Genomic DNA, 8884 nt, shown 5'->3' with positions numbered 1-8884 from the left:
AAAGTAGAAGTTGTTTGCTTTTCTTGAACTGATATTTACGTTCCAGAGGCTTCCTGAAGTCGCTGAGCCATGAACGCCAACGTTCTGATCTACTGCTGCACGGTGCATCTCTCTGAACAACCAACACATTCCTTACTAAAGCAAATTCCACACTCAGTGTAAAAAAGTCTGCCCAAGGAACTGCAAACACAAACCTTGATCTTCACAGCCATATCTCTGTGCAGAGCAGTCACCATCAGCACACACCTTCAAACTCCAGCACAAACACATGCGTGTTGGATCCAAGCACAAACACACCTGCAGGTTCTCTCACAAGATTGCTGTAAAAATCAGCAGCACTTTAACCTATGCCTTTGTGATCTGTGTTGGAGGGGAAAATCTAGCAACTGGAAGAGTGAATTATCAGGAAGGCATTCCTGGCATCTTACCACACGTCCAACAGGCACTGCTTAGCAGGTACAGACAAAATGCACATTGGTTTCCCCACCTCTATGTGATGACTTCTATCCAGACACAAGAAATATGAAAATTAATTCAGAGGCTAAAAGGTCTGAGTAGATACAGCAGAGAGAGATTCACCACAGTTTGGAATTGCTTGTGCTCTAACAGCGGGCAAAAAGGAAAATCAAATATCTGTATCTATCTACATATATATAACAAATTATATGTTGAAAATTGTGCCAGCAACCGAAAAAAGAAGTTTTGTTCTGATGATGGGTCTCATTTCACTTTTCTGCACTGAGCTAGAAATAACCTTACAAGCAGGAGGAGAGGAAGTTGAGATGCTCTGTTCAGAATGGGCTGCCAAGAGATTGCTTGTGAATCCAGGCTGTCCCAGCACTTGCATCACTGCATGAATTAATTAAAGAATTAATTAAAAGAAAGGTCAATATGCCGTAATAAAAACAGTTTTTTAACATTTGAACTAATTAAAAAATACGTCCTACTCTCTGAAAGAACGTTAGCTTAATGAAGGGCAAAAAAAGTAGCACAGCTCAACTACATCCAGGCCTTCCAAAGAAATATTCCAAAAAGGACTGTGAGTCCTTTGATGCTTTCAGTTCTGACTGGTTTGTGCCATGCATGACAGGTTGGAAATTTTCCACTAAACTGGAAAGTGAAATGATGGGAAGCACGTTTCTTTGACAGCTATCTGAGGCCATTTGGTTAAAACAAAATAGCAACTAATTCATCCAAAAAGAAATTTGTAATATCAGCCTATCCCCCCTTAGAGACTTCAGTCCTTGAGGAACGACCATTTTCTTTTGAAATGAAAGAATTGAGGAACTTGTTTTATATAATGGGATGATGGCAGTGCAGAATACTTTAGAATGGGAAAATGACAGGTTTCTTTTGGGAGGTTCTGCAGAGATACCAGGCAGTCTTGCTCTCCCTGCTCTCGGCTGAACAGCACTTTCTGTGCGGTTACAAAGTACCAGATCAGAGCCCAGTGCCACTTTCAGAGCAAACATTTTTAATTAATCTGAAGTCATTAATTACACCTTTCTTTAATAAAGGATCTGGAGTAACTTTCTTTCTTTCTTCTAAGTTAATTGATTCGAACATGCCAGGATCGTGTTTTGCAGCAAACACATGGGAACATCCTTTACTTAAACAAACCACTCTCCAGTGAGGAGGAATACAGTACAGAAAAGGGCTTTGAACCAACAGGGATAAGCAAACCAGCCTAAAATTATCTTTTTTAAGTGGTTCTTTCTTTTTTTTTTTTTTCTGTGGAATAGTGTTTCTCCTCTTCATTTGATGTGATGGAGAAACTGTGCCAGAAAGCACTGAATGAAACTGGAAAACCAACCCACCATTTCAGAAGGAAACCATTTTTTAAGCTTTTTTTGTCCTTTCCTCTTTCCCCAGTGAGCACCCAGCACAGAAATTGATGCCGTGACAAGTTTTAGGTATTTCTATTTGACCCAATTCTGATCCTGCTTTAAGGCAAGAAAAATATTTATGCACACAGATGATGCTCCCCTGATCCAAGAGATCCCCTGCGCGTTACGTGCAAGAAAATAAAGGAGGTGGGGAGATGAATGGAAGATTAATGATTTTAAATGAAAACTGACAAGCGTGCGAGACCACAAAGCTAAATTCAACTCGAGGGTGACACCTAGGGATGCTCAGCACGTAGCCCTCACACAAGTGCTGCTGCTGCAGTATTATCCCCTACCGAACCCGCAGCTGAGCCCACAATGCTGGACTGCTTTGTCTGGCCTGCGTAAATTCCTTAAGCTGGAAGTTGAAATAACATATTTCTGTACAGGAAAAAAAAAATAAATAAGTAAATTAAAAAAAAAAAAAAAAAAAAGGAGAGCCTTGTGCTGTTCACTTCACAGCTGTGACTTGGAAACCAAGCCCAAGAAACAGGTAAAAGTTAAGAGAAGTTAACTGGATTCTGAGCACAAGCTCCACAACTTTCCTGTACTCTTCTGTGGCAGCAACCTAGGAACTGGGAGACAAGTGATGTGCTCACCATTAAACTGAAGAGGTGACACCTGGTGCCTGACTGGAGCCTTCCTGGCTTTCTAAGGGATTTTCTGTCATATTTTGTAAAAGCAAATATTCTCTTCACATTCGTCACAATTTTGCCTCTGATAGCAGACCACTGTCATCATCAAGAAAAGAAGAAGGAAGGAGGAAAAGGGAAAAAAAATAATCTGCGTATTTCTGAAAACAACAGATCTTCACCTGAGGTCACAGTAACAAGGGCTGCCCACACCTCCTTGCTTATCTGGCCTTGGTGACACTACACACATTCCCACTGTGATGCATTTTTCAACTGCCCGCAATGTACTTTGCATTACATCCCCAGGGTCACCTTGTGCCTTGCCTTGTCGATGCTGGGGCAGCAGCCAGTGTCAAACCCTAAAGCTAAGCGAGTTAAAAACACTTTGGATTCCAAATTAAGGAACTTTCAGTCGACAGCTCTATGTTACTCCTCTGCGACACAAGATGGCACCAGACACTTCCCTAATCTCAGGCTGATAAGAAAAGCTGAGCAGCAACGAAGTTTAAAACAAAAAGCCCTAAAGATGGGTTTAATTGACCCAAGACGTAGGGCATTATAGTCTGTGTGCAGAACGGCTGCAGCTCAGGAGGGACAAGGGCTGAAGCTGCACATGCAGCTGACCACGGCTGTGCACACAAACCTGCTGCAGGCTTTAGACAAGGAGGTCACAAAAACCAAACATTCATTGAAGCTTACAGCTCTCTCTATGCGTGCAAGTATATTCCATATGCATGGACCCTGTTCACACATCGTGATATACAGCTTATACTGCGAATCCCAGAGAAGGGAAATGTTCTAACCCTCTCTTCTAAATCTCATCTTGTTTTTGAAGGGCACCAGCATGATTGTGCCTATGGCGTTGGTTAAATAAACGGGCACATAAGCTTTTACTAGTCCAACTTACAGCTAAATCATAAGTACTAAGTAAAGGTTGTGCCACTCTGTTCTAGAAATTATTTACAAAGAGCAAAGCAGATAAAAACGCTGAAGATGGGTTTCTATTTACAGCCATATGATGGTATTGAGGTCACATCTGCTGAACACCAAAAGAACAGAATAGGAAAGACTGCACCAAATTAACAAGGCAAAAGTTAGGTTTAATTGGTAGTTCAAATTAGGGGATATGTTCTTGGTGAGACACACAGTCTGGGAGCTCCCATCCAGAGCCAGAAAGAGGAAACTACCCATGGTAGTTTCCCACCGATTTTAGGGAAGTCCCATACTCTGAAATGAGAATTTATTAAAAAAACACATACACAATTTTTTACTGCGACTGTTTTCCCCCACGTTTTCTTTTTCCTCTTTTTTTTTTTTTTCTTTTTTGTCCCTCAAGGATGTTTCTTTTGTAGTCCTGTAGATAGGCAGCCACACATGTAGACGTGATTTTAAGCAGCCCACAGCTGGTGCTTCAGCAGGCCTGGGAGCAGCTGAGAACAGGTCCAGCATGCAGTGCATTCCTGGGGCATAATGAGTAGCAGAAAAAAATATATATGATTTCCTGATTATTTTTTTTCTCCTGTCCTTATATGTGCATTTAATCTGGATGGAAGCAATGCAGGACTCCAAGCACAGCAACGAATGGAGGCTCTGCTGCTTCATCTGCCCACGGCACCTGACACCTCAGTAAAATCCTCATCGAGCTGTGACTGTATCCAAAGTCTTCTGGTCACCTGCAGGGTCTGGAAGGAGAGCAGCCAGCCGCGTTAGCTGGACAGACAAACGTACACAGTGCTCAGCCCCAGCACAGCAGGACAAGGAGGTTTATGAACACAAAGACTGCAGTGTTTTGCAGAGAGAAAACGGAAATACTCCGAGGATTCTTGGCACCAATGAAGCTGAATGCAGCTGGCTCAATCAGGTCTGCTTGTCTTTCAACCTGTACATGAGAGGACAAAACCGACGCTCAGTGTTATCAGTCTGAAGCACTTAAAGTCCATTGAACATGACAAAGCACCTGCAGGTGCTGCTAAGTGTCTTGCAATCAGGTCTGCTTTGTCTCCTTTTCTACCTGGATGAGAAAGAAAATTGCTCATAATGTCCAAAAGTTGAGTCTGGTTAAATAAACCTGCTAGCTAGCTGAAATTATAAAATACTCATCTGAATGCCACTTTACTGCAATCACTACCAGACATCCCTTCTCCTCACTGAGCACAAAGGCCGGCAGCCAGGGCTGAATGGAAGCTGAGTGAGCCCACTCCAAAAGGATGCAAACACTCTCCTGTAGCAGCATCTTCAGAAGATGTTATTGTGGATATTAGAGCAGCCTGTCCATTTTGCACAGCAATGGACGTGATCAGTAATCATCTCTCTTCAAGAGCAGCAGAATTGGACAGCTGAGCAGAACAGCCCCCTCCTATCTACGTAGAGGGAGGCCTTAGGAGTCTCTGTGGTGTGCAAACAGCTTCTGCCAGTCTTTGCAAAGACCTTGGAGTTGGTTTGAGCCTGCAATCAGATCCACCATGCTCAAGCCAACACTTTTTAGTGTTTAATGGCCGAGCTAATAGTGCCATTAATCCATTCTGATATAAAACATCCAATTTCTGCTTTAAATTGCATCTCGGTGCAAATGGCAGCTTGATCCCTGCTGACAGATGGCATTCACAAAATTATGATGAAATGTATTTAATGACTTCTTATTGCCAGGTTCAGCTGAAAGATGGGGAAATCTGTAGCAGCCCTTTAAAACAGTGTGATGGGGCATTCCGGAGTTGATATTTACAGAGCAAAAACTGAACATTAATGTTTGGCCAAGGCTGAAGCACTATGAAACAAAGAAGAGAGGCATGCCTCAGAGACCCATGTTCAGTCAATCTGGATATGCCCAGTACATCTCAGCCCTTGTGTTAGGACTCCCAGGACTGGATCTGGCTGAGCATCCTTCACTCTTCTGCAATTATGCAATACAATTCATGTATTCTCCCTCCTGCATGTATCTGAACTCCTTTTAAGCAAAAGTTCTGTTGGTTTCTTTGTGTGCTTGCTTTATTATTAAACAAGACAAAGCAGTAGGTCTTTCTAGAAAAAAGAAGTCCCTGTCAAAAATGTCTGCAAGGTTCCCCTTGAAGAAAGATTCAGCTGCAAGCTCTGCTGTTTTGTTTTTTTTTTCCTGCCCTTGAGTCATTTCTCCAGCTAATGGCTATTTATGGATCAAACCATGATGTTCAAAACAATGCATCATATATGATGATTCATACATGCTTTATATTAATCATGACTCAAATTTGGTTGTGCATTATAACTGAAATTAAACAGCTTTATTTGATTTTGGATTTCTAACACAAGTAGTGCATTCATTGCTGTGTCCAACCAGATGGGGAAAACAGGACTCGAGTTCAAATTGCAAAACACATCTGGGAATCGATTTACTTGTGAGTGCCTATAGCATAAGCACCCCTACATCAGCAGGTGACCCAGAGCCAAGCCCAGGAGGACTCTGCCCCAGTGATGGGTGCTTTTCACCAAAAATGGGAGCTGTGCCTCCCATCCTGCCCTCAGCCCAGGAACAACAGCCTCCAACTGCCACGGCACAAGACACGAATTCACCTCAAGCTCAGTCCTTAGCAGTGTCCCATCCTGCTTTGCAGCAGTAGCACTGTATCTCAAAAGTGCTTTCTCCAGCCTAATCCATCAGTTCAAGAGAGTTGAGCAGAAACAACTGAGGTTCACCACGCAAAATAAAAACAGCTGCTGGAGGCATAAATCTGCAACTGCTGTAATCTACAGAGGGAATATTTCCCCCTACCACGGGATTAAGGGAGAGATTTTCTTGTTTTAAATTAGCTTCTTTGAAACAAACCTCTGTGAATTTAGGGAGAGACTTTGACACATGGAAACAGAATTTCTTTTTCCTGTAGAAGTACCTACCTGGGGAGCTCTTCCGGAGCAGGAGCCCAAGGTGCAAAGAGCTGGAACACTGGAGGCAGTCCCAGAACAGCACTGGCCCAGACCTATCCATCCCATAGCTCTGTGCTCAGCTGAACTGCCCATGAGCGTTACTAGAAGAATCTTTGTTTAAAAGGGCCTGATATCAGAGCAACCCCACATAGTCATGTACTCTGAGTTAAAAAAAGGACTTTGCAGATAGTCAGGGGATGACAACAAAGCTCAAGTGCATTGAAGTCAGAAGGCAGGAATACTCGAGGTCATTGGACACGCTTCCAGGGAAACCAGACCAACATTAAATTTCCATTCTCATGAACGGAACAATAGGTTAATATAGACGAAAAAGAAGAGGCAATTGAACTTGAAGAACCCTGTCCTTGAACATAGGACTGCCAGAGATTGTTTGAGAAGTGAATTCAGCTACAAATTAACTGCCAGATAACTTGCTCAGTAAGCAGCTGGGGCTCCGACCCACCCGGAATAACCCTTTGCTGCCTACACAACATGCTTCCAAGCTGAGGGGGGGGAGGGGAAAAAAGCCCCACAGGATCAACTAGCAAGAGCCGCACATCTGCGATTTGCTTTATTTCTGAGCAAATTCAGGAAAATAAACAAACCCAAACCGTCAGGAGGCGCCTCCGCCTCCCCCGGGACGAACGGAACGCGCACCGCGGCGGCGGCTGCCAGCAGGGGGCGCTATGCGGACCGCGCCGCGCTGTCACTCAGCGAGCCGCCCGCTCGGCAGTGGCCGCGGCTCGGCGCGGAGGACCGAGTAGGAGTTGGTTTTCCTCTCACACGTGTATAAAGCCCTGCGAGTGTTTTGGTCGGTTTTTCGTTGTTTTACCTTTCTTGCCATCGAAGTCTCGAACTGCAGCAGACCGGCCGGCAGCACAGAGGGGGCTTTCAGCTACGGCCGCGGAGCCGGCATCGTGCTGCTGCTGGCTTCTCTCTTCAGAAAAAGCAGCTTGATGCCCGATTTTAAGCTCACTTCCTTGCAAGGCAGAGCAGCAGCCTGGGACTGACACGAGACGCACTGTAAAGGAAGATTCTTCTTTTTAAGTTTCTACTTGCAGAAGTGACTAACACGAACTCCTGCTTGGTTGCACCCTGTGTGCATTGCAGCAACTTGGAAGGAATTATTTTTCCCTTTTGCTTTTTTCTTTCCCTTCTTCCCCCTCTTTTTCTTTTCTTCTTCTTTTAACCTTTGCTCTGTCAGCTGTTATCTCCTGCAAACCTGGCTGACCATGAACGGCACACACTTTGCCTTTTCATTTCAGCCTGTGCTGCTTAATGTCACCGAAGATGTCAATGACTCAATTCTCAACAACAGAAGCAGTGATGGATTTTGCGAGCAGGTCTTCATAAAAGCTGAGGTCTTCTTGGCTTTAGGGATCATCAGCCTGCTGGAAAACATCCTCGTCATTCTCGCAGTGCTGAAGAATGGAAACCTACATTCTCCCATGTACTTCTTCCTCTGTAGCTTGGCTGTGGCAGATATGTTGGTGAGCATGTCAAACGCCTTGGAGACCGTCATGATTGCAATCCTGAGCAGCGGCTATTTGATCATCGATGACCACTTCATCCAGCACATGGACAATGTTTTCGACTCAATGATATGCATTTCTTTGGTAGCGTCAATTTGCAACCTCTTGGTTATAGCCATTGACAGGTACATCACTATTTTCTATGCTCTCCGTTACCACAGTATCATGACTGTGAAGAAAGCTTTAACCCTAATTGTGCTCATCTGGATCGCCTGCATCATCTGCGGCATCATATTCATTGCCTACTCAGAAAGCAAAACTGTCATTGTCTGTCTCATCACCATGTTCTTTACCATGCTCTTCCTCATGGCCTCCCTTTACGTTCACATGTTCCTGTTTGCACGCCTGCACATGAAGCGGATCGCAGCCCTGCCTGTGGACGGGGTGCCCTCCCAGCGGACCTGCATGAAGGGCGCCGTCACCATCACAATACTGCTGGGTGTCTTCATTGTTTGCTGGGCACCTTTCTTCCTTCACCTCATTCTCATCATTTCTTGCCCTATGAATTCATACTGTGTCTGCTACACTTCACACTTCAATACTTATCTGGTTTTGATAATGTGCAACTCGGTAATCGATCCGCTCATTTACGCCTTCCGGAGCCTGGAGATGAGAAAGACTTTCAAAGAAATAGTATGTTGCTGCTATGGTGTGAGCGTGGGACAGTGCATGCTGTGAGCTCCCGGCTTTGTGTGGGAGCAGAGGAAGCATACAGTAGGTGTATGAACGTGTATGTAGATACATAGCAGCTTCATTTTAAGAGCACTTCTTGAAGAAAGGGCACAGGAAAAAAGCTCCTAATTAATGCCTTGATTTATGCTTTTCAAAAGGAAAGGATTCAACTAAACAATTTGAAGCTATTTAAATAGCCATAACAAAGCAAAGTCCAAAGCAGCTTGCAAAATAGATGAAACAAATGTGAAATGAGGAAAAAAGA

The 8884-nt window shown here is 44.0% G+C and overlaps 1 protein-coding gene across 1 annotated transcript; it reads left to right on the top strand.

Annotated features, from left to right (window-relative positions):
• Positions 1–7647: 7647 nt before the first annotated feature.
• Positions 7648–8625, top strand: MC3R (melanocortin 3 receptor). The gene has a single exon (XM_042884945.1). The coding sequence runs from the start codon at positions 7648–7650 to the stop codon at positions 8623–8625; it is 978 nt and encodes a 325-aa protein (XP_042740879.1).
• Positions 8626–8884: the final 259 nt, after the last annotated feature.

This window comes from Lagopus leucura, unplaced genomic scaffold (assembly GCF_019238085.1).
Source record: "Lagopus leucura isolate 7727_CA_CO unplaced genomic scaffold, USGS_WTPT01 Super-Scaffold_100047, whole genome shotgun sequence".
Taxonomy (NCBI): domain Eukaryota; kingdom Metazoa; phylum Chordata; class Aves; order Galliformes; family Phasianidae; genus Lagopus; species Lagopus leucura.
The sequence above is the reverse complement of the archived record's forward strand: the minus strand, read 5'-3'. Positions and strand labels throughout refer to the sequence as shown.

Excerpts from the sequence above, each read along its gene's own strand:
- MC3R (XM_042884945.1), top strand. The coding sequence starts at position 7,648 with ATGAACGGCACACACTTTGCCTTTTCATTTCAGCCTGTGCTGCTTAAT.